This window comes from Budorcas taxicolor, chromosome 24 (assembly GCF_023091745.1).
Source record: "Budorcas taxicolor isolate Tak-1 chromosome 24, Takin1.1, whole genome shotgun sequence".
NCBI classification, from domain to species: Eukaryota; Metazoa; Chordata; class Mammalia; order Artiodactyla; family Bovidae; genus Budorcas; species Budorcas taxicolor.
In genome coordinates, this window is record NC_068933.1 from 23597524 (window position 1) to 23623065 (window position 25542).

At 40.1% G+C, this 25542-nt stretch overlaps 1 protein-coding gene across 1 annotated transcript in view; it reads left to right on the forward strand.

Annotated features, from left to right (window-relative positions):
* The window catches only part of LONRF1 (LON peptidase N-terminal domain and ring finger 1), a 46419-nt gene that overhangs the window by 20162 nt on the left and 715 nt on the right, over positions 1-25542 (forward strand). The window contains exons 2-11 of the mRNA XM_052661467.1: positions 4751-4869; positions 6096-6218; positions 9197-9346; positions 9880-10120; positions 10221-10317; positions 12205-12319; positions 15293-15414; positions 18300-18458; positions 18572-18734; positions 23417-23569. Coding sequence (XP_052517427.1) covers positions 4751-4869; positions 6096-6218; positions 9197-9346; positions 9880-10120; positions 10221-10317; positions 12205-12319; positions 15293-15414; positions 18300-18458; positions 18572-18734; positions 23417-23569 — 1442 coding nt within the window. The remainder of the gene's footprint in view (positions 1-4750; positions 4870-6095; positions 6219-9196; positions 9347-9879; positions 10121-10220; positions 10318-12204; positions 12320-15292; positions 15415-18299; positions 18459-18571; positions 18735-23416; positions 23570-25542) is intronic.

The following is a 25542-nucleotide window of genomic DNA, read 5'->3' on the forward strand; positions in this document are numbered from 1 at the left end:
CATAACATTGTGGTTGGAAAAGATGCTTGAGACTATTTCAGTTTTCTTAAATTTTCTTTGTCCTGATCTGTGACCCAAGATGTGATCTATCCTGGAGAATGTTCTGTGTGCACTTGGGAAGAATGTGTATTCTGCTGTTTTCGGGTGGAATGTCTTGTGCTGTGCTTAATCCCACAGTTGTGTCTGACTCTTTGCGACCCCATGGACTTTAGCCCACCAGGCTTCTCTGTCCATATGGATTCTCCAGGCAAGAATACTGGAGTGGGTTGCCATGCCCTCCTTCAGGGCATCTTTCCAACCCAGGGATCGAACCCAGGTCTCCCACACTGCAGGCGGATTCTTTACTGTCTGAGCCACCAGGGAAGCCCCAGAATGTCCTGTAAATAGCAATTAAATCTATCTGGTCTGTTGTGTCATTTAAAGTTTGTGTTTCTATATTTATTTTCTGTCTGGATGATCTATCCGTTGGTGTAAATGGGGTGTTAAAGTCCCACATTATTGTGTTACTGTCGATTACCCCTTTTATGGCTGTTAACACTTATCTTATATATTGAGGTGCTCCTATGTTGGATGCGTAAGTATTTATAATTGTTGTATCTTCTTCTTGAATTGATCCCTTGATCATTCTGTAGTGTCCTCTCTTATCTCTTGTAACAGTCTTTATTTTACAGTCTGTTTTATCTGATATGAGTGTTGCTTTTGATTCCTATTTGCATGGAATATCTTTTTCCATCCCCTCACTTCCATCCCCTCACTTTCAGTCTGTATGTGTCCCTAGGTCTAAAGTGGGTCTCTTGTATACAGCATGTATATGGATTTTGTGTTTGTCTCTGTTCAGCTAGCCCTTGTCTTTTGGTTGGAGCATTTAATCCGTTTACATTCAAAGTAATTATCAATATGTATGTTCATGGGTTTTTTCCTTCTCTTGTGTTTCCCGCCTAGAGAAATTCCTTTAACATTTGTTGTACAGTTGGTTTGGTGGTGCTGAATTCTGTTAGCTTTTGCTTGTCTATGAATCTTTACATTTTGGTCTTTAATCCATTTTGAGCTTATTTTTATGTGTGGTGTTCTAATTTCATTTTTAACCTGCAGCTGTCCAGTTTTCCCAGCACTGTTTATTAAAGAGACTGTCTTTTCTCCACTGTGTAGTCTCGCGTCCTTTGTTGACCACAGGTGGAAAAAAACTCAGATTTTATAGCTGAGGAAACTGAGGTACAGAGGTAATTTGCCCCAGTTCACAATGAGTGAGTGGAGGGGCAGAAGTTGCAGCCAGGCTGTCTGGCTTCCAGGCTCTGAATCCTTCTGGAATGCCAAGCGGCAGTAGATGCAAACGAAAGCATCTTGGAGAAGAGGTTGGTGAGCTGAGTCTTACTGGATCAGAAAAAGTTGTCCAGACAGAGGGGAGTTGCGTAGGGGTAGTCTCACAAGGAGGAAGCTCTGTGAAAAGGAAGGAGGCATGAGGTAGAAAAAGGCGTGCATGGGGCTGAGTAGCTAGGTCCTCTTGGGACTCACTGGGAGGCTCATATTGATGGGAAATAAGGCTGGAGAGATGGGCAGGACCCAGGCACGCAGGAACTTGGATGTTGTGCTAAATAACTATATCTGTGGATGGTGAGGTACATACAGATAAAACTGGAGGCAGGGTGTGCAGTTAGCAAGCTCTTACAATAGTCTTAGCTTAATTTTGGCTTTCAAAACGTTGTTATTAGCAGTTGGATTGGAAAAGACCCGGGATGAATTGGGGAAATACTAGAGGAGGTAAAACTGACTGTGGTAAAGGTTAGATTTGGACAGTCAGTGTTACTAACAGTACAGCACACATATCCTTTTGGGGGTGCTGAGGTGTGGGAAGCGTACTGAGCCTGAGGAAAAGTGCAGCTGGCTGTTGGAAATCTGATGCAGCTGGAGGTACGGTGAAAAAAAGAAGAGGTAGGAGTTAAATCCTGCCCAGTACACTCGGCCCTGACACATCCTTATATTTCCGAGTCTGTGATGCACCGGGCACTGCATACCTGCAGCTGTGGACTGAGGGGCGGGCCCTCCCCAGTGGCTCGTGCAGAGGGGTGATCAGTTCATCCCAGGGTCTGCGGGACCTCGCACGGAGCAGATCATAAATGTCTGTTGCCTGTTAAACACTTGAGTTAATGACACAGCCTGGCTGATGGCATTTTTTTTTTGCAGTTGCCTTTCCCACAAGTGGACACAGAGGGCAGATGTTCTGTATCCTTATACTATTCAGAGGGCTTCAATCATGCATGGGTGGTTTTTTTTTTTTGAATTAGGAAGGACTTGAAGGAAACAAGTGGGGTGGCCCTAATCTCTTTAATAATGTTCTGGGAGTTTGAACTCAACTGATGAGGCTCTCCCCTGCCCAACAGTCAGTCAAAATCACTATTCCATTGGCATGTGAAATGCTCAGTAAGAACAGAACCTACAAGGATTTGGGGAACAAGAGTTTTAAGATTTGACCCTCCTGTCGTCTCCTTCATGGGTCTACCGTGCTTCTCATCCCAGTAGACACCAGCTTTCCAGGGAGCCTGGGTAGCTTGAGCTCCTTGTTTGCATCCTTGGAGGGGAGGAGCATGGTGGACTGACCTGGCGCTGTAAAGATGGAGGTCTCCCCAGCCCCTTCCTGCTGCGCTGCCCTGGGGAAGCTGCGTGAAGGGTAGCGCCAAGCAGTAAAGACCTTGATCAGAGCATACGGTACTCACGAGGTCCCCGTGGGCACTACCTCCAGGGTCGTGTGGGGGTACCTGCTGTAAAAGGAAACACGTGAGAAGAAAAACAGTCCAGTAAGGGATCCGAGTGTGGAGGGGGCTGCTGGTTGTGACTGAAGCCCTCTCTCTGGAGGTGCTGGAGCACAGGCGGGTCCTAGGGGTGCTCTTGGCAGGACCCTAGCTGTGCCCGACGTGGTCCCCATCCTCTCCAGCTCAGGGAGCTGGACGCTGCTGTGGTGACCACTCCTTGGACCGGCTGGGCACCTGCTGCTCCCTGTTTCCCGGACTCCAGTTGTGCTTGTCTGGTCAGGACCACGTGATGCCATTTCACAAGAAAATGGGATTTCCTAAAGTGACTGTAAGTTCCTCAGAGACAAGGAGAAAGTAACATCTTTGAAACCCCTCCAGCATCTATCTTGGTGCTGAGACTCCTGATTCTTGATTGATTAATCACATGGAGCTTTCAGTTTCTATGAGTTTTTGTTCAGATAATGATTTACAATTATATTGCTTTAAGAAACGAAAGATGAAATGTTCCAGACATGTCTTTTTCTGCTTAGGAAGTAAGAACTATTTTCATGAAATACTAATTTTATTCTTAAAATTTTTTCATTGGTATAAATTTGAGGTAACAGTTTGAGTTCTCAAGTACCAGCAACTGGAAAAGGCTTGTCTGATTAATTGTTAAATCAAGAGTTATCTGTAAAAAAAGCAATCATTTAAAAACTAGAGTAAAGGAAGCTATTAAGGAGTTTTATTATAGTTTTTGTTTTGTTTGCCCAGGACGGTGGGTGGTAAGGTCTTTATGCCCTTTCCACAACGAATGCTGTATTTTATAAGCATACATTTTGGAAGCCTTTAAAGATGAATAATAGCTTTAAAAAGAAGAGTCAAGTTAATGTCATCTGTAGATAATTGGAAATTGATTTCTGGCTTACACTTCAGTTTCAGAATCCATGTACCTGTAGTAATTTTTTTTTAACCTTTTTTTATTGGAATATAATTGCTTTACAGTGTTGTGATTCTGCTATACACTGAAGTGAAGCAGCTAAAAGTATACAAAATCCTTTCCTTCTTGGGCCTGCCTCCAGCCCTCAGGTCGTTAAAGGGCACTGAGCTGAGCTCCCTGCGCCGCTCCGCAGGTTCCCACACGCAGTTGCACGCACGGCAGTGTATCTATGTCCATCCTGACCTCTCAGTTTGTCCCACCGTCCCTTTCTCCCCTCTGGCGCCCATGTGTCCATCCTCTGCATCTGAGTCTGTAGGAAATAGGCTCATCTGTACCATCTTCCTAGATTCCACGTGACCTGTAGGAATTGATTATAGTACCATCAGTGAACCATAAGTGTCTGAAGTTTTAGTGCCTTTGGATGCGAGTTCGGTTTCTCAAGTAGAGACAGAGAGCATAGTGAAATTATCACCTAAAGCTTTTTACCCTCAAATATTTGAAAGTAAGTCATTCTGGGGCCATCCAATCCTGTTCTTATTAATGGCAGGAATCAAAAAAATGTTCCCTCTTAAGAAACCTGACTCTTGTCAACCCACTTCCTCCAGAAACAGGACCACCGTGTCCTCTCATAAGATCGTGCCTCGGTCAGTCTTTGTAACTATGGGAATTCTGTGTGCAGTAGTTAACACATGTAGTCATTTATAAAGATTTCAAAATCAGATATAAAAAAAGGTTTACCACAAAAAGACAAATCTTCTAAACATCCGAGATACATCTTCTAAATCTTTGCCTATGTTAGGAAAACATTCAGTTTCTTAGGGGTGATCATATTATCAAAATATTTTCAGTTTTTTAAAAAAAATCAGTTTCCTCCACTAAAATAATCTAACCATAAGGATTTGCTATAAGTTAGAGAAATGTCAGTATGCCAGTGGGTTGCACCTGTACGGTGCTTGGCTCACTGCCTTTGCGTCAGTGGTTATTGACTAGAATCGCTGAGTCAGTTCTTACTTTAGTATGATGTTTCTGTGGATTATACAGTAATCTTTTAAAAATAATCAAGCCTTCATAACATTGATTTCAGAGCCCAGCGACTTGACTCTGAAAATCTACAGAGCTGAATCGTATGCTGGTCTCCAGGAGTTTAAAGCAGCCATAGAAGATTTAAATGCAGTTCTCTTTCAGCTGCCAAATTGGCCTGAGGTAAAATTACTGTTTTACATTTGCATGCATTTAAGAAGTTCAACTGTAGGGAATATGCATTTCAATTATGATTGTAAGTCACAACGAAATGGATTGGGCAATTTCTTTTAAATATATGGAATAGTTCTAGAAGTCTGAGGTCAATATTTTGAGTGGATGAATATCATCTGACAGTTTTTTAGACTATAAGAAACATTTGTTTCCTAACTAGAGAACAACTTGACTTCGAGGCACAGGAAAAAAAAAAAAAGAGTTTAATATACAGCATTTCCTCAAAGATGTACTATTGTGGAGATGGACCCAAAGAAGTTATCAGTGGAGGAGGTTTATTAAAGGAGAGAGAAGAGCTTCTGTGGCTGAACAGTTGACTGAGGCATTGTGATGGGAACTGGGTGATGAGGCAGTCGTTCAGTACGGTAGATGGGGGCCTTGCCCATGGTCTTTTGAAAAAAGATTTGCAGCATGTATATATTATATAATCGGTTTACGAATTCTCCTTTTTACCAATACTGTCAAGGCAAATCAGTCCATCTCCCATGTATGTTATTTAAGTTAAAAATCATCTTTTAATGTGACTTTTTTTCTGCATTCAAAGCTATGCCTTTGAGGACTGTATAGTAAGGATGCTCTAAAATTTATAAATTAATAAAGAAAATGATTCAGAATCTCATGATGACATGACCAGTTGGTACAAGTCAAATCAGAGGGAAAATGATTTGTACAGACAGCTTTGGTGGCGGCAGTGGTTTAGTCGCTAAGTCATGTCTGACTCTTGCGAGACCCCATGGGCTGTAGCCCACCAGGCTCCTCTGTCTGTGGGATTCTCCAGGCAAGAATACTGGAGTGGGTTGCCATGCACTCCTACAGGGGATCTTCCCAACCCGAGGATTGAACCCAGGTCTCCTGCGTTGCAGAACTCTTTTGTCAACTGAGCCACCAGGGAAGCTCTTAAAACCATTAAACAGGAAAGAATCCTCTGGACTTACCATTGGCGAGATATAATTAGAAATGTGGCTTTGGAGTCATTTTCTGGACCTCATAATCATAGGTGCCTATCCCGGGTAGGGTGTAAATGTGCCTGTAAAATGCTTTGGGCTCCTGAGAGTCATTCAGAGTTTCAAAATGAACATTTCCAAGCAGAACTTTTATTTTTAACCTTACGTGATATTGATGTTTCAAAAAACAATTCCATCCATAAAAGTTGGGTATGTGTGCTTTTATTGAAGGTGTACTTCAGGAAAGGAAAAGTCCTCCACGATGCTGGTTTTTTAGGTGATGCCTTACAACTGTTTCTTCAGTGCTTAGCGCTCGATGAAGATTTCGCACCTGCAAAGCTAGAAGTAGAAAAGGTAATCCGTTTAACAACTCTAACACTTCCAGCCAGTTTCCCGACAACACAGGTCTTTTTGCAAATGCCCGCTAGACTTTTGGGGTAAGGACATAAGGGGTGTCCATAAGTCAGATTTAGTAGCAGTTTGATGAGGGGTTTTCAGGTTCAGTATGCTTATTAGCATATTGAGTTCTTACCCAAATCAGAACATTTCAGAGAGAGTTAAATGCATTACTTTCGCCTAGTTAAATTTAGATGCTCTCTAATAGTCTGTTCCATGGGAGCCAGACCAGTCATTCCTAATTAAACATTGTTGTCATGATGTTCCTGCTCAGGAATTTTTATTGGCTTCCTTTGCCTTTCATTTCAGGTCTCAACTTTGCTTGCTTTCCGTGGTTGCCAATAGTACTGCCCCACTAAATTTATTTTGCCTTAATTTTCTCAGTACTCCATACATGACTTTCCAGAGTTTGTTCAGTGGTAGGTGTTAATTAAAAGGAAAAGGGGTTCTCTGATCAAATGACTCTGGGAAACACTGGGTTAAACCAATCAAACAGATTTCTTCAGCCCCTCTCAAGAGTTTTTGCTTTGCTAGCATGACAACAGCGTTCAGCTTTTGCCAGATTTACTCACAGAACATCTGGGAAGACTAGAGTCTCTGAAAAATGTTCTGGGAAAATCTATCCTAATAAAATTTCAGTGCCCAGTCATGTTGTTTCCTTCAGTGTCCCCCAAAGAGGCCACAGCGTTAATTGCGTTTTTAGTGTTGCTCAGAACGTGGCTTTTTGTCAGAGTCATCTCGGGTGCATGGTAAACACAAAGATTTCCTGGGTCCCACCACAGACCTTTGGAATTAGAATCTCTGGAATTAGAGTATAATTTAACAAGCACCTCAGGAGATTCTTATGTACCTTAAAGTAAGAGAACTTTGGGATTTTTCTTGCATTCCAAATGCTTTATGAATAAGCCAACATCCTCCATGAAGTTTGTTTGCATACATGTTCCAGCCACTGATTTAACAAAAGATGGTTTACTGTCGTGTGTATTCTTAACTGTGCTCTCTTTGCTAAAGTGATCTCCCTGGTGAGACTGCAGACTTTATAAGGGCTTATAGTTTTGCATTTTCCGTGCTGCTGGGTATCCTTACTTTCCTGTAATTATTTGTTGGTTAATAAGGTCAAGTGAATGCAAAATACCCACTGCCTTGAAATATTATTTCTTTTTTGGGGGTAAATGGTGGTATAATTTACATATAATAAAAGGCATTTATAAAAGGCATTTTATAGTTCAGTGAGTTTTGAGAAATTGTACACATGTAACAACACCCCAGTCAAGATACAGACTCTTTCAGATCACCCTGGAAAGCTCCCTCATCCCCTCTGCAGCAGATCCCCTCTTTCTGTGCTTCCAGAGGGAGCTACTGCTCAGACCTCTAGTGCCACAGACTAGTTCTGCCTGTTCTGGACCTTCACATACACTGTATATACTCTTTTTTCGCTCAACATGTTTTTGAGACACATCTAGCAATTTTTTTTCTTTTTTATTGTTCACCAAGTATCCTGTGGTATGAACATGTCACAGTTTGTGATAAATACAGTTAGTGGTGATTTTCATTTGGGTTGTTTCTAATTGTTGCCACGAACAATCTTTTACAAGTCATTTTGTGGACATACGTTTTTATCTCTCTTCAGTAAATACCTAGGAGTCAAGTAACTGTTTTCTAGGGTGAGGGTATGTTTAATACTTTTTTTTTTAAATCAGGGGAAATAGAAAAACATATCCAAATTCTTTAGTGATTGTTCATTGAATGGTTTATTGCTTGAGCACCTACAGGTACACACACTTCCATTAATACCATGTATATTTCCTTTTTATTTACATTATAAAGATTTGTGGAAAATTCTGACTTTTGTGCCTTGAGAGACAGAACAGCTGAAAAACCAAACTTCCAAATTGAGACTTTAAGAAATGTGTATATGCTGTACATATACACACAGCTTATTTGACAAGCAAACAAATTTGAATCCCTCTCATTTCCTTGTAGCCAGTCTGTTCCTCTGTTGTAATCCCCTTGTTAGAGAGTTTGAGGTGTTTCTGAGAGAAGCACCCAGAGTTTAGATACTGCAGCTGCTTCCGTTTGGGCCGGCTGTCGTGGGGTGCCCTCGATAATGCCGGGGGTGGTGACTGACCATACAGGTCACTGGTTCACGGAGAAGCTAGATTCACTGTAAACACATGGAATTTTAGTTCTGTGGTTAAAGGTCCAAGTTCACATAAACAGTCTAAGTTCAGCCTTAGAATATACATTGGGATGAACCATTAACTATATTGACAGGATGGGACTTGCTGATGGTCAGGGGTAAATATTTCCCACTTCTCTTTAAGATCTCTTCTTTCTACAAACCTTATATATACATGTCAGCCTTTACCTTGGGCACCTTCTCAGACCACTAGTCTAATCACCCCGAGCCCTCCTTTTGAACCATTTCTTTGATGTGGTTTGACCCCCTTGGAGGCACACCTTGGTTTTGGCAGGACTTTTAAAATCAACATGGAAGTCCTTGTTTTTTTTACTTAACCTGTTCCCTCCCTGCCCGTTAAAAATAATATTAGCTGTAAGTTTTCTTTTTTGACCTACAATATTATTAGTTTCAAGTGTACAACAGTGATTGGATATTTTTATAGTTTATACTCCATATGAAATTTTCCAGAAATTCTTAAATATTGAATGAGTGAGGTGAGTGAGAGTCGCTTAGTCTTGTCTGACTCTTGCAACCCCATGGACTATACAGTCCATGGAATTCTCTAGGCCAGAGTATTGGGGTAGGTAGCCTTTCCCTTCTCCAGGGGATCTTCCCAACCCAGGGATTCCCACATTGCAGGCAGATTCTTTACCAGCTGAGCCAAAGAGAAGCCCTCTTAAATATTAAGTAACTAAATTATCCTTAATAAAATATTTTATATTTTTCATTATTCTTTATGATTCCTTCCTTACAGATTTTATGTGATTTATTGTCACCTGAAAACTTAAAAGAAGGCCTGAAGGACTCTTCTTGGAATTCATTACCATGTATTAAAAACAAACCTTTCAGTTTTCCTTCAGTGATGGAAGAGTCTCACTCTGCCAGTGAGCTGAGCCCAGAGCAGGTAAGGGGTGAGAAGAGACGGTCATAGGCTTAGTGTATCCATTTTCTTGACAAGATCTTCGCTTTCCTAGTTTCAAATATTAATACTAAAATCTATGTAGGTACTAAGTTAGTAAGGCTTATCTTAATAGGATTCCATCTGTGACCTTTTATTTTACACTAAAAACTTTTATGTGACATATCTACTCATTAATCACAATGTTACATCACCTGAACGTCAGAAACGTTTGTCTCTTGGAAAAACCAGAACATTGTATTTATCTTAATTTCCTTGTAGTAGAAACAACTATATTAGCATAACTACTTAAACCTCATTATGATAGAAGTCAGCTTGATGTCCAGGTCTCTCTAAGTACTGGCAAAAATCCTTTACTTGCCAGGGTTTTAGCATTAAAAGTTGGTTTTGTTTTAAATGAACAATAAAATAAACCTTTCAAGACATCACAGTTTCATTTCAGTATGGTTCTTGGCGAGAGCAATAAGGGCAGTAAAAACATACAGTCAGTTACCCTTATTTGTTGCATTTTTTTGTAGAATGAAGAAATAGTAGAGGTCACCTCAGAGCCTGTCAAAGGAAGCCTAAACCGTGCTCGGTCAGCACAGGCTATAAATTCAACAGACATGCCTGCCAGAGAGGACTGTTTAAAAAGAGTGTCCTCGGAACCCTCACTTTGCATTCAAGAGAAAGGTGTTCTGCTGAAAAGAAAGTTGTCTCTTTTAGACCAGGATGTGATTGTAAATGAAGATGGAAGAAATAAGCTGAAAAGACAGGGAGGTAAAAATTTCACTACATTCACAGAAAACACATTGATTTATTCAGAATGGGTTCCAAATTTTTTCCTAAAAAAAATAACCCCATCTCTTTGTTTTAATAGAAATTCCCACTGAAGTCTGTACGTTTTCATTAACTTACGGTGATGTCCCAGAAGAATTAATAGATGTCTCAGATTTTGAGTGTTCTCTCTGCATGAGGTAAGTTTGTCAAATTTTATGAGATGAGTATTTTATATTAACGTAAATAAATAAGTACAGAGTAGATAAAGGTAATCTACTCTGTAAGAACTGGACTTTCTTGGACTGCAAGGAGATCAAACCAGTCTAACCTAAAGGAAATCAGTCCTGAATGAAATTCATTGGAAGGACTGATGCGGAAGCTGAAACTCCAATACTTTGGCCACCTAACGCAATGAACTGACTCCTTGGAAAAGACTCTGATGCTGGGAGGGATTGGGGGCAGGAGGAGAAGGGGACGACAGAGGATGAGATGGTTGGATGGCATCACCGACTTGATGGACATGAGTTTGAGTGAACTCTGGGAGTTGGTGATGGACAGGGAAGCCTGGTGTGCTGCAGTCCACGGGGTTGCAAAGAGTCGGACATGACTGAGCGACTGAACTGAACTCTAAGAATAAGCAGTGTGAAGTAACAGAGTAGTGAATTAAAAACCAAAAGATAAGAATTTCAGTCCTCGGTTTTCCTTTCACATCATGGGCAAATAATATAATCTCTGAACCTTATTTAGCTTTTGCTTACTTAGAAGGGGCTTCCCTGGTGGGCCCATTCCCTTTCTTTACCATGACTGAGCAGCTAACTTTGACTTTTCACTTGGAAGGTGGTGTCAGGATTTGTGTGTGTGTGCACGTGCACAAGTGCTCAGCCTCTCCGTCGTGTCTGACTCAGCGACCCTGTGGACTGTAGCCCACCAGGTTCCTCTGGCCATGGAGTTCTCCAGGCGAGAATACTGCAGGGGGCTTCCATTTCCTTCTACAGGGCATTTTCCCAACCCAGGGATTGAACCCGCATCTCTTACGTCTCCTGCACTGGCAGGCAGATTCTTTACCACCATGCTATATTTAAGTCTTATAAGAATCAAATGACTAAAATATAGAAAGTATCTGAGGAATTGTACTATAAGAGCTATACATGTTATTACTGAGACTCCATGGTTTTAGATTTGGGAAAGAATACTATGATGTATTGTGTGTATGTGATTCTGTCTTGTTCATGTATCTTAACTCCCAAATCCTTTTTAAGTAACACTGGATAAGGATTTCCATTATGTGAATGCTTGTAATTCTAAGACTGATAATTTGGAAAGAACATTTTCCATTTATATAAATTGTGGTGGAGGCAAGGGAACAGTGTGTCAAGCACCTGGAACTGGCCACACCAGGTATTTCTGAGCCACGTCCCTTGATTCTGACACTTGGCTGCTTCATCTTGAGGTGAGGGGATCAGACCCTGATGATTTCTGAAGTACCTATGCATCTAACAATACTTCTGGGAACTCCCCAAAAGTATTGTGTTTCAGGAAATAACTAAAATGTAAGGAAAATTAAGTTTTTGTTTGAGTACCACATCTGGTTTTGAGCATCAGTTCTCTTTAGGATTCAATGGTAATATTTAGTGGATTATTTTGAATGAATTTCATATAGTAAGGCTTTTATAAGCTTTATAAGAAAACCAATTTTAAAGTGATGAGTGTGTACAAAAACAAATGAATAGGTAATGATACAGTTTACAGTTTACATTGTTAATCTTGCACTAGTCTGGTGTGTATTTTAGAAGTACTGCCCATCTCAGTTTGGACCAGCCCCGTTTCAAGGCTGCAGTAGCCCCTGTGAGTGGTGGTGATATTAGTCCGTACAGCTCCAAGCAGGGTACCCCTGATGATGGTGAACTTTTAAACAGTTCAGGAGGCTGTACCTGGCATTTACCACTGGTCCTTCCCTCCTCTCATGCCTGTCAAACCCTCCTTCCTCTTCTAAACAGAAGCTAGTGTTACGGTTACATTATTTGTTCAGTTTTTCCAGTAGACAGCTTATGGTGAAAACTAACATGTATTCTGGTTGATTTCAGGTTGTTTTTTGAGCCAGTGACAACCCCTTGTGGACATTCATTCTGTAAGAACTGTCTTGAGCGTTGTTTAGATCACACACCATATTGTCCTCTTTGCAAAGAAAGCTTAAAAGAGGTAAACATTTGTGTATTTGTTTATTGCTTTTATGTGTAGCAACATGGTTTGATTTCTATTTAGCCACAGAAATAATGATTATTAGGTTCAGAATATATTACATTATACATATTGATTGACCAAAAGGGATCATGCATGTCTCATTACCCATCTGCTAGTATTGGAGGAAAGTGAGTTTGGAGAGGGTGGGAGAAAGCAGAGTCTGAAGACTGAATCCCCATACTTAATTTTTTAAATAGATGAGGTGTGATCAAGTACCTGGTCAGGAATATGTTGATTTTAATGACAGTATTGGGGAATCTCAACTGCCCTGCCGCCCACCCCCATTTTTAGGTTGGATTTCAGGCCTCAGTCAATCCCTTTAACACCTGGACCAACTGTCCAGTAGGACTTGCTACATTGATGGAAATGCCCTGTATCTATGCTGCCCAACATGGTAGCTATTGGCCACATGTGTGGGAGGGACTGTACTTTTAATTAATTTACATTTAAGTAGGCATGTGTGAGTAGTGGCTCCCACATTGGACAGTGCAGTTCTAGAAAGTGGTAGCCTGGCAAGGAGAGGGAGGCACAGCTTCCCACACCCCTCCTTGTCTGGCGGGTGGTCTGCACCGATCACCTGCATTAGGAAAACAGCTGGATCTCAGGTGGGTCTCTTCTGTAACCAGTGGGAGGGCAGCACCCTCTTCAGTCCTGCTTGATGTCCTCAAAGGTGAGGCCAGAGCCTTAGAATTCTTGTTGCAGTGGTAGCATTGATCCAGGAGGGTGATTCTGTCTCTAGATTTTAAGAAAGAAAGTGTCTTGCAAATACGATGTAGAAATTTGATGAAAACCATTTTGCTATTAAAAATAGTTATTTCCTACATAGAAAAGCATAGCTCTGTACGGATATCATATAGCATATATGTATTGTTAAATTTCATACAACATAGCAACCCTATATGTAGTAGAACATAAAACAGAATGTTTACAAAGTTGGGAAACCTAAAATAAATCTTTATTCTCAACGAGTTTTACATTTTCAACTCTTAGACTCTTGTTTTCAGATAAAGTACTCTAATACATGCTATCTTTCCTGGTTTTTCAGAGTTTTTCGATATGCTTATATATTTATTATGCTTTAAATTTAGAGTTATCGCACCTTAAATGTCTGAAGTTCTAAGGAAAACAAAGTAAGGATGTTATTTAAAAACTTAACATACTGTTTAAAAATAACTTTATTCTTTGTCCTGACTTGAAGATACCATGTATAATTGGTAAAGTCTAAATATACATTTACACAGATAAAATGGATATGCTCTAGTTTTCTGCTCTTCCTACTTACTTCGCTCATTTTTTCATCTGAATACATTTCAAAGATGTGATTTTCATAGCAGCATACTAGTCCAGTGATACAACATTTTTCTGTTTTGGAGCATTTAAGTTGTTCTTTTTTTTTTTTTAATATACTATGGTCAGTGTCTTTGACTCTTTCCTTAGGATAAATTCCTGGGAGAATTACTGGATCAAAGGCCATATATTTTAAGACTCTTAAAACCAGTTGCCAGATTGCCTAGGTCTCAAGTAATGTACAAATTTAGATTCTTACCAGTAATGGAAGAGAAGCCATATTTCCCAAATTTAATACATGAGTCATGAGTTTTAAAACGTCTTTATTACTTTGAAATTGCTTTTATATCTCTAATTTGATCAATTTTATAAGTTACCTATATATATGTATATATTATCTGCTCAAGAGTACATCTGTCCAGTCAATAGCCCAGTTGTTCTCAAGGTATGTTCCCCCGACCAGCAGCATCTATATCCCCTGGGAACTTGTAAGAAATATGGATTCGCAGATCCTTCCCCAGAGCCACAAATCAGAACATGGTGAGGGCTCAGCAGTCTGCACTTTTAACAAGCCACGGTTCATGCTGAAGTTTAAAAACCACAAGTATAAGCCCTTTGCCCACCATTCATATTTTCTGCTCTGTACTTCACTAGATACTGACAAAACCCTTATTTTTGCTGGATCTAGAGGAAAAGCTGGTTTCTCTTTATCTTGTGGTTGTCTCATAAGAGTTTTCCTCATTATTTTATTAAGCAAATTGGTATTGGACATATATATACACACACACATATATTTTGTCCAGAATTCTGTGTACACACTCTGAACTGGTCCCTGGCTCTATGCAGTTCTTAGTTTAGTTACACAGATATAATATATCCCTGTCCAGCTAATATAGGGCAGGGTATGGTAGCTGCCTTCTATACATTAAAGGTTATTCCTAGGAGACAGAAAAATAATTAAGAACACTTTATGCAAAAGGTAAAATTGCAGCCAGACCTTGAAGGATAGTCAGATGGCTTTTGGCAGTTGGAAGAGAGAGTAACGCAAAAATGTATCAGAGTTCAGAGTATTATGGGAGTGGCACAATGTACCACCTTACCCAGAGGGTGACTCACATAGGAAAAGCAGCCTCTTGATAAGATAAGGGCATCAATAGTCATAGTGGGATGACAGCAGAAGAAAAATCTGAAAGAAAAGTTATCTGGAACAAAAAAAGGGAGCAACTTTGTTTTTCTTAAATAAGGCAAATGCATTATTTTCTTTATTCCTTATTTTTTCTTCTCGACTAAAATGCTAGTTTCAGATACGCATGCACTGTCAGAAGGAACTTACCTTTCGTGTGGGAGACAGCAGGAGCAGGGCTGACTGCTGTTAATGGTGTGTGATCCTAGCAAGACAAGGGTCGTCTTATCTACAGAACTTGTTTCAGGTGCAGACTTACCTTGAATGCTCTTGAGCTAAGCTTCAGGCAGGTTTCCCAGTTTAGCGTCATCCATTGTATTGTTCCCTGCTTTTCCTAATGAATTCAGAACTGACTGTGTAAATATGTAATAAAGGCTTTACTATATGAGTTAAACTGTTTTACTTGTTTTGTACTGTAGGGGGAAAAAAGTGCTGGAATGTAAAATAATATTGTCTTTCAGTATCTAGCAGATAGGAGGTACTGTGTCACACAGCTGTTGGAAGATTTAATAGTGAAGTATCTGCCTGATGAGCTGTCTGAGAGAAAAAAAATATATGATGAAGAAACTGCTGAACTCTCACAGTAAGTTTCTTCTTATACAAATTAACATAATCAAATCAAACTACTACCCTCTGAAATACTGAGGAGAAGCCTCCGCACAGCCAGCTGGGTTCTGTCTGTAGTTCAACCCAGTCTAGTCAAAGGCATATTGTAAACAAATATTGGTTAATTTCCCCTGCCTTCAACATTCAGAAGTTTTCAGGTTTATTTGGTAACTTCCAGATGTTCTGTTGGGAGTGACTTCCTGATAGCTCTCCACACTGAAGAAGTGTTTTAGCTGGGGGGCAGCCGAGGGCGGGGTGTTCCTCCAGGGACATCAGGCTGGTGGAGGTGGTTGCTGGGAACTGCCGCCCTCAACTATCAGTCCCCGCCCACAGGAGAAAGTAGAGGGTAAGTGGCCTGGATTGGCAGGGGGAGTAGCCAATCAGAGGTTTGCAAGGGGGTGGGACCTTGAGACCTGAGATTGAAATTGGAAGGGATGACTTTAGGGGCTAAAATCTCAAGATACTGACTGTTCGCATAATTGACTTAGTATCAGGAAGGTGAAAAACCTGGTGGTACCTTTGGGATTCAGTGGTGCAGGGTACTACTGAGAGCACATAGAAAGCTAATCAGGGCTGGGTAATTTGGACCTGGTTTTGTTGCTCTGTGTGTTGGTTTCCCACACTTTTCTTCTTTTCTCTTCCCTCCATGACTTGACCTCTTTCACCATTTTCTGCAGTCTCCAAGTTTCTTTACTGGGTTTCTAATTTCTTACTCTTTGTTCCCACTTTAACTGGACACTGAAGACCAAAATTGTAATTTTTACATGCTATTTCTAGTTTTTTTTTAATATAAATTTAAATTAAAACATTTTCTGTTTCTCACTAAGAAAAAAATAACTGCTTTACAGACCTTTTGTTTTTAGTATGTGTCCACCAAATGTTGTCATTGGGTCAGTGGCCTTCAATAGAAGAAAGGTTTCTATCTTTTCTTTATAGAAGTTGACAGTGGTTTGTCTTCTGATGGAACTGATATTTTATTGTGACTTTGTGATAGAAAATATTCTAATGTCTGGATTATAGACCTTTTGGACCAACACTGCAAAAAGCTGGATACAAGAAAGCTTCAGATTTATTTTTAAAATACTTAAACACAATGACAGGACCAGACCACCCCCCTGCCCCAACACACACACACACACACAGACACACACACACACACACACACACACACACACACACACACACACACACACACACACACACACACACACACACACACACACACACACACACACGTTCAGTTCAGTTACTCTGTCGTGTCCGACTCTTTGCGACCCCATGAATCACAGCACGCCAGGCCTCCCTGTCCATCACCATCTCCTGGAGTTCACTCAGACTCACGGCCGAGTCCGTGATGCCATCCAGCCATCTCATCCTCTGTCGTCCCCTTCTCCTCCTGCCCCCAATCCCTCCCAGCATCAGAGTCTTTTCCAATGAGTCAACTCTTCTCATGAGGTGGCCAAAGTACTGGAGCTTCAGCTTTAGCATCATTCCTTCCAAAGAAATCCCAGGGCTGATCTCCTTCTGAATGGACTGGTTGGATCTCCTTGCAGTCCAAGGGACTCTCAAGAGCCTTCTCCAACACCGCAGTTCAAAAGCATCAATTCTTCGGCGCTCAGCCTTCTTCACAGTCCAACTCTCACATCCATACATGACCACTGGAAAAACCATAGCCTTGACTAGACGGACCTTAGTCGGCAAAGTAATGTCTCTGCTTTTGAATATACTATCTAGGTTGGTCATAACTTTTCTTCCAAGGAGTAATAGTGATGGTAAAAGATACAGTTTTAAAAGTAGAGGAATTAGCACTTGTATGTTAAACATGTATTACATATAGACTTCACATTATGGTCTTTTTGAAGAAAGAGTAGAAAATATTAGTTGTGGGGGTGGGGTGGGCAGGGAGTTACAGCCATAATTTGTAACTCAAAGGTAATCACCACTGGCATTTTGGCATATGTCCTTCCTAATTTTAATATATATAAATACATTATAAACAAATCTGGGATTATTTTACTATTATTTAATACCTTCCTTTTCTCATTAAAGTCTAAATATAGTATCATTTTATGGTTACATCATAATTTATTTTACTGGTTGTCTCTTTTTGCTTCTAAGTTTTGGCTACTATACACGTTGAACATTTTTACAATACTTGCAGAAAAAAGTACACCTGTTGATTCAAAGGATATGAATATTTAAAAAAAAATTTTGATGTATGTAGCCAAATTCTTCTTCGGTATGGTTGTACTATTTCAAACTGCCCCCGTCAACTGCCAGTTTCCCCCCATACCCTTGCCAAAGGGTTTCTTTAGATTAATGAGAAACTGAGCGCTGCCTTTATCCTTCATATTTCCTGCCAATCTGGGAATGAAACTGTATCACTTTAATTATCTGGAAAAAATTGTATGCCATTGAATTACCTGCTTTTGTTAGTAAGGAAATATTTTAGTGACTACAAAGTTTTTTAAATGTTTTTTGTCCTTTGCAGGAGCTCACTTATTATTGTCTAGGAGTAAGAGTGTTTTATGGATAGAAGATAATAACTGTCATGTTACAAATATTTTAAACATTTTTAATATAAAATAGTTACAATCAATTGCTTTTTTATTCATAAAAGTACATAGCTCTATATGACAACTTTGTAAATTTGAATTTACTTGTAAGAGGATTGCAGACAGCTCTAGGATTAATATTGTATCAACATGAGCTTAAATGAAGGGGATGTTGATTCTTATTCCTGCCAAGAATGAAAATTACCAGATTTTAGAGTACATTTTTGTTTTCTACTATTTATTGAAAGTTTCACTCATTTTTGTTGTATCTTCTGATATATAATAATGCAATTTTTTTCTTTTTCAGCTTGACCAAGAATGTTCCAATATTTGTTTGCACTATGGCCTATCCCACTGTGCCTTGCCCTCTTCATGTATTTGAGCCAAGATACAGATTGATGATTCGAAGAAGTATACAGACTGGAACTAAACAGTTTGGGATGTGCGTCAGTGATGCACAGAATAGGTATGCTTTTTGTCTAAATGTTTTTATTGATTCTTGAATTTTCTGTGAATATTGCTGAGAACGTGCATGTCTGTGGCTTGAACTTTTGGTACTAACTGCAGTTTTTCTTCTAGTTTTGCAGATTATGGTTGTATGTTACAAATTAGAAATGTACATTTCTTGCCTGATGGACGGTCTGTGGTTGATACCGTTGGAGGAAAGCGGTTTAGGGTTTTAAAAAGAGGAATGAAAGATGGATATTGCACTGCAGACATTGAATACCTGGAAGATATTAAGGTATTAAAACCTACCCTTTTTTCAGCATTGGTATACTCTGTCCTAGGCATTGTACAGGCGTGAAAGCTGCAGTTTTCTAGGCACATTAACCAGTTCTTCCTGTCAGAGACCCTCATCAATACTTAAGCAAATTAGCTCCATTACCTTCTTCTCATTTTTTTTTTGAAATTTTTATTTTATAATGGAGGAGAGCTGATGAACAATGTTGTGACAGTTTCAGGTGGACCTTTATATCATCTTGCTCTTAATTACTGTGAGTTCCAAGAGACCTTGGGAGACCACAGACTAGACTTTGTTCATTTCTACTGCCTTGACAACCACCACCGTGCCTAGAATGTAGTCACGTGTGTAGCTGCACGGCAGTTACTTAACAAAAGCAGGGTGTTGAACTTCCAACCTAAGTTATGAAACCTGCTAAGTCCTGCCCTTTTAAATTAATTAGTAGTCAAAGCTGATACAGTCAGCAGTAGATTGAACTTCGGTGTAAAAGTAAACATGAAATCCTTAAATGGTTCTCTGTATTAAGATATGCCTAAAATAACCTCAGTGATAACACAGACACAGACTCTAGAGCATCACAGATACAGCACTGTCAGTATAATTATAGGTGATATCTTACCTGGGGAGGGTTAGTGCGATAATTTTCTTGAATAGGGTTAATGCTACCCTTTTAACATTTCTAGTACCTGCTTTAGCATCTGCAGTTAGTTTAGGTACCAGAAAAATGATTTGAGATACTATAAATATCAAATTAAAGGCAGTTTTCTTTGGAAGGGCAGTGGAAAATGAGAAAATCTTGTATTATCACTTGTTCATTGATCTGCTTGATCATCCCAAGCAGCATTTACTGAGTGTTAGCATTGGGCATTTCTGCAAACAGTAGCTCACTGAATTTTCAAAAGTTAGATAGCAGGTAAGGAAAGTAGGATTCAGTTTTAATTAGTAATAATTTGCCAAGACGATAATAATTTAAAGCCAGCTCTCTGGCTTCACGTGCTATGTTTTATCACTGCAGTCTTGATAAGCTTCTCTGCTGATGAACTTCATTAAATCTGCTACTGCCTATCCTATTTTATTATAAAGATGCTATGGGAAAACTTTGTGCAGTGAGCTAGAAGTATTGAGTTGGAATTTTGAGTTGATTGATATAGTCTGTGTCTTAGCATATTTGATTAATGGACTCATTTCCTAAAGGTGATTATTTTTTGTAAAACTAATACTTAGTTTTGTGTAAATTTACATCTCCATATATTAGATTTGCTGACAAAATCCCTCGACTATATATGTATATGACATAAATATGACAGTATGATAGAATATTGAAAGTATTAGGGATTTGATGTTTAGAATTGAATTCTCTACGTTGTAGTTATAGGAATGTCTAAATTTTTCTTCATCTTAGTGCCTCATCTGTGTAATGATTTCTTGTTCATTCTGGGAAATCGTCTCAAATTTGTTTTTTATATCAAGGCTATTTTTTCCCTTGGTGTTGTAATTCTGTTTTCTGTCCTTCAATAACATTTTAGATTGTTATTGCAAGGAAATTCCATAACTTTAAAACTTCTGCCAGCTTTTTAGCTCCTTTTTCTAACCAAGACTCATGATTTTTATCATTCCTTGTTTACCAAAGTTCATGGTTTGGTCCCTTGAATTTTATAAGGCTGGAAACTAGATACTTTTTTCTTTTGTAATAGTTTTAACAAGTAACATGTTTATTTTTTTAATCAAGATTTTAAAAATTGAAGTATAGTAGATTTACAATGTTGTGTTAATTTCTGCTGAATAGTGAAGTGATTCATTTATACATAAAATATTAAAAAATGTAAATATTTTCCATTTTCATTTATTATAGAATACTGAGCATAGTTCTCTGTGCTATATAGTAGGACCTTGTTCATCCATTCTATATATAAAAGCTTACATCTACTAACCCCTCCCTCATCCCTCCACCAATCCCCTCTCCCTTGGCGACGACCAGTGTATCCTCTGTATCCATGGTTCTGTTCCATAGGTTCATTTGTGTCAAATTTTGAATTCCACATGTAAGTGATACCGCATGGTATTTGTCTTTCTCTTTCTGCCTTCACTTCACTGTAGTTGCAGCCATGTTGCTACAAATGGCATTTTTAAGTTTTTTATGCCTGAGTAGTATGGTATGTATGTACCACATTTTTTTTTTAACTTTTCATTTTATATTGGAGTATAGCCAATTAACTATATTGTGATAGTTTCAAGTGGACAGCAGTGGGAATCAGCCATAGCTATATATACCCGTTTCCCCCCAAACTCCCTTCCCATTTTAGGCTGCCACATTATATTGAGTAGATTTCCCTGTGCATACAGTAAGACCTTGTTGATTACACATTAGCAGTGTGGACCACATCTTTATGCATTCATTGTTTCCGTGTCTTGGCTACTGTGGATAGTGCTGCTGTGAACACAGGGGTGCATGTATGTTTTTGAATTATAGTTTTATCAGGATGTATGCCCAGAAGTACGATTGCTGGATCATACGGTAATTCTGTTTTTAGTACAGTTTGGCATAGTAGCTGTTCCAACTTAGGTTCCCACCAGTAATGAAGGAGGGTTCCCTTTCCTCTACACCCTTTCTGGCATTTGTTCTTTGTAGACTCCTAATGATGGCCATTCTGGCCACTGTGAGGTGGTACCTCATTGTAGTTTTGATCTGCATTTCTGTAATAATTAGCAGTGACGAGCATCTTTTTGTTTTTATTTCTGTTGCCTTGGGAGACTGACCTACGAGAACCTAGGGGAATGTTTTGCCTGTGACCTCCTCTAGGAAATTTTATGGTGTCATGTCTTAGGTTTAAATCTTTAAGGCATTTTGAGTTTATATTTTTCTGTATGTGGCTGTCCAACTTTTCCAATACCTCTTGCCTCCTTTATCAAAGATGAATTGACCGCAGGTTTCTGGGTTTATTTCTGGGCTCTCCATTTCCATTCTGTTGATCCGTATGTCTGCTTTTGTACCAATACCCCCTCAGTGGCATTAAGCACATCCACACTGTTGTGAAAAAGCAGATGCTTTTTCATCTTTGGTTTTATTTTTCAAGTCATTAAAAAATTAAAAAGTTACATTATTTTGTCTCTTGTGTACTATAGTCTTACCTTTTACATATCAGGATGTTTTTTAGAGTCTCATTGTTCGTATGCTAAGTCATCCTTGACATATGAAAGGCTGACTAAGGCCGCATTTGTTCAGATGCATCAATGTACGTGAAATACAGTGCTCTCTGGCACAGAGCGAGTGGAATATGAGTGTGTGGTAAAGAAATCAATATCAGACGGATACACACACACTCAATCTTCCCACCTGTGTTTTCTGTGCCTAGTCTTTGGGATCTTAGGCTGGAAGGCTGAGCATTTAATTTTGTATTTGTGGTTTGATGAACCAGTAGTCCAAAGACCGTACAGAGAGGATGGAGGTAAGACTTTACAGCAGAATTTCATCGCTGCATAATGTATTCTCTATCTTTTGATATTCTGGCTTTATTATGCTAAGTTATTGCGTGTTTTGTTTTGGTTTTTTGACCTGACTCCCTGGTAAAAGTTGTAATTACACTTGTCCTCTGTCCTCTTCCTACTTTTGCCACAGCAGATCTGCACCTGAGACCTCCCCCAGTCTTACCTTTCATTGTAGCAACTGTATTCTTCTGCTTTTCTGTTCTACTGCTTTCAAAGGCCCTTGATCCATAGAGATGCGTTCCCAGTCCCTATAGACCTTTATCTGAGAACTCACTCTCCATCTTGCCCCTCCCAGCTGGACTGCTAACTCGGCAAGGCCAGGTTAGCTGTGCTGGGAGGTCAGGCCTTGCTCTCTTTCTTAGTCTGGCCTATTGATACTATGTGAGGCAGAAATGTATAGTGTATGGGGTTTACTGTGTTCATAAGAATAATACTCCTGGGCATATGCCCAGAGAAAAACATGGTCTGAAAGGATACATACACCCCAGTGTTCACTGCATCACTGTTTACAATAGCCAAGACTTGGAAGCAACTTAAATGCCCATCAGCAGAGGAGTGGTATCTATCTGCAGTGGAATATTACATAGCCGTTAAAAAGTAGGGAACAACGCCATCTGCAGCAACATGGATGGACCTAGAGATTTTCTTGCTGAGTGAAGTCAGTCAGACAGAGGAGGAGAAATATCATATGACATCCCTTGTATGTGGAAATCTAAAAAGAAATGAGACAAATGACCTTATTTACAAAACAGACTCAGAGAATGAACTTACGGTTTCCAGGGGGGAGGAATGCAAGGGAGAGATAGTTTGGGAGACTGAGGTCGACATGTACACTCTGGTTTATTTGCCATGGATTACACTCTGGTTTATTTGCCTTGGATAACCAACAAGGACCTCCTGTAGAGCACAGGCAACTCTGCTCAATGTGATGTGGCAGCCTGGAAGGGAGGGGAGTTTGGGGGAGGATGGATACGTATATACCTATGGCTGAGTCCCTTTGCTGTCCACCTGAAACTATCACAACATTGTTAATCAGCTATACTCCAATAAAAAAATGGAAAGCTTTTTTTAAAAAATAACACTCTAATCCAGCATTGGGACAGGTATTCCTTTTTTTAATATTTTTCCCCCACTTCTATAACGTTGGTAGTGTGGATGGGAAGACTAACACAGACATCTTACTGTTGTATTTTTAGGTTGAGAATGAAGATGAAATAGAGAACCTCCGGCAACTTCATGATTTGGTCTACTCTCAAGCCTGCAGCTGGTTTCAGAATTTAAGAGACAGATTTCGAAGCCAGATTCTTCAGCACTTTGGATCAATGCCTGGGCGGGAGGAAAACCTCCAGGTACGATGGCTTTGATACCGTTTCCAAAAGTTTCACTCTGTGTGTAAACTCAAATTGGTAGATTTTTAAGTTTCTTCATCTTTAGAGTTTCATTCAACATTTCTTTGGCCTGGTCCTTAGACTCATGACCATATATTTCTAGCACAGTGGTACCCACTGCATCTTATATAGGAAGAGAAAGGAAACAGGTGTGAGCTGAGATGTCTGTTAGGAGTGAATGCCAGAGAAGGAGAAAGGCCCTCTAGTGAGGGATAAGGAGTCAAATGTGAGACATAGGAGGTCGGATCAAGATCCCACAGACACATCAAACTTATATCTACCTATGGAACGATTCTCACAGAACACCTACTGAATGCTGATGGAAAGACCTCAGACTTCCAAGAGGCAAGGAAATCTCCATATAACCTGGCAGGAAAGGAAAAACGAGAGAAGGGAAGTGGGATGGGACCTGCGCCCCTGGGAGGGAGCCATGATGGAGAAACGGTTCCTGGGAGGTCCCTCACTGGCAGGGAGGCCAGCAGGGAAGAGGGGGCGCTTCCAGGGTCAGAGCCTGAAGGGGCTGAGGTGTGACGCTCCCTGCTGGGGGAGCACGGAAAGAAGCCTGGGCTGCCAGAGAGGCAGGATGCCGTTGTTGGGGGCGCAGGACCACCATAGGAGCTTCTCTCAGGCAGCAGGGGGCTGACTACACGAGCTCCGGGGGTGTTAGCCGCGTCCCGGACTCCGGAGGTGGCCGCACTCGCTGCTGCCACTGAGGGTTCCCTGAGTGGGCGCCAACCCCCGCCCTTCCAGAAGCATCCACGAGCCGTGTGCCCCCAGTGAGGGGCGGCGACCAGGCAGCCTGAGGAAAGAGGCAGCGGGCGTCCAAACCAAACAGCACTCCAGCCAAATCTATTAAACCCACACAAGCTGTGCAGGGGTGCTCCCACTTGTAAATAGCCGTCCGAGACTACAGTGCCTGCTTGTTTCTTCTAAACCCAGAGTAAGAGAAATGTAAGTAAAATGAAGACGCAGAGGAGGCACTCCCAGTAAACAGACCCAAGAGAATTCCCCGAGAGAACAATGAAGTATAGGCCTCTTCAGTCTAGTAGACAGCAGGGTCAAAAAGGAGGCAGTGAAAATAATTGAAGGAATTAAGAAGGGCTGTCAACATAAATGCAGATTGTTCTAGAAAGGAACTAGAAACTATAAAGAGGAGCTGAGAAAAATTAGAAAACTCACTTGCTGAGATGAACGCGAAGCTGAAGGCAATGAATAGCAGAATGAATCATGAAGAGAGAATGAGAAAAGAATAAGTGTTCTGGAAGACAGAGTAATGGAAATTACCCAATCAAAACGGCAGACAGGAAGCCAAATGAAAAAAAAAAAAGGGCAATATAAGATCCCTATGGGATAAAATAAAGTGGGCCAGTCTATGCATAATAGGGATTTCAGACGGGAATGAAAGAGAAAAGGGGATCAAAAATGTATTTGAAGAAATTATGACTGAAAACTTTGCAAATCTAAAGAAGGAAACACATTTCCAGATACAGGAAGCACAGAGGATCCCAAACAAACCTACACCAAGACATGTTATAATTAAAATGGCAAAAGTGTAAGGATTCTAAAGGTAACAAGAGAAAAACAGAGTTAATTACAAGGGACCCCCCCCCCCCACCTCCATTTGGCTATCAACTGATGTCTCTACAGAAACACTGCAGGCCAGAAAGGAGTGGCAAGATATATTCGAAGCGCTGAAAAGGAAGAACCTGCAACCTAGGATACTCGACCCAGCAAGATTATCATTTAGAATAGAAGGAAAGACAATTTCATAGAAAAGCAAAAAGTAAAAGAATACAGCAATTACTAAACCTATCCTAAAAGAAATAATGAAAAGTCTTTTCTAAATAGACATCCAAAAAAGTTCATTCTCTTCAAGTGCACATACTAGGACCCAGAGCTAACCTCATTCACCAAACAAAGAGTATAGAAATCAG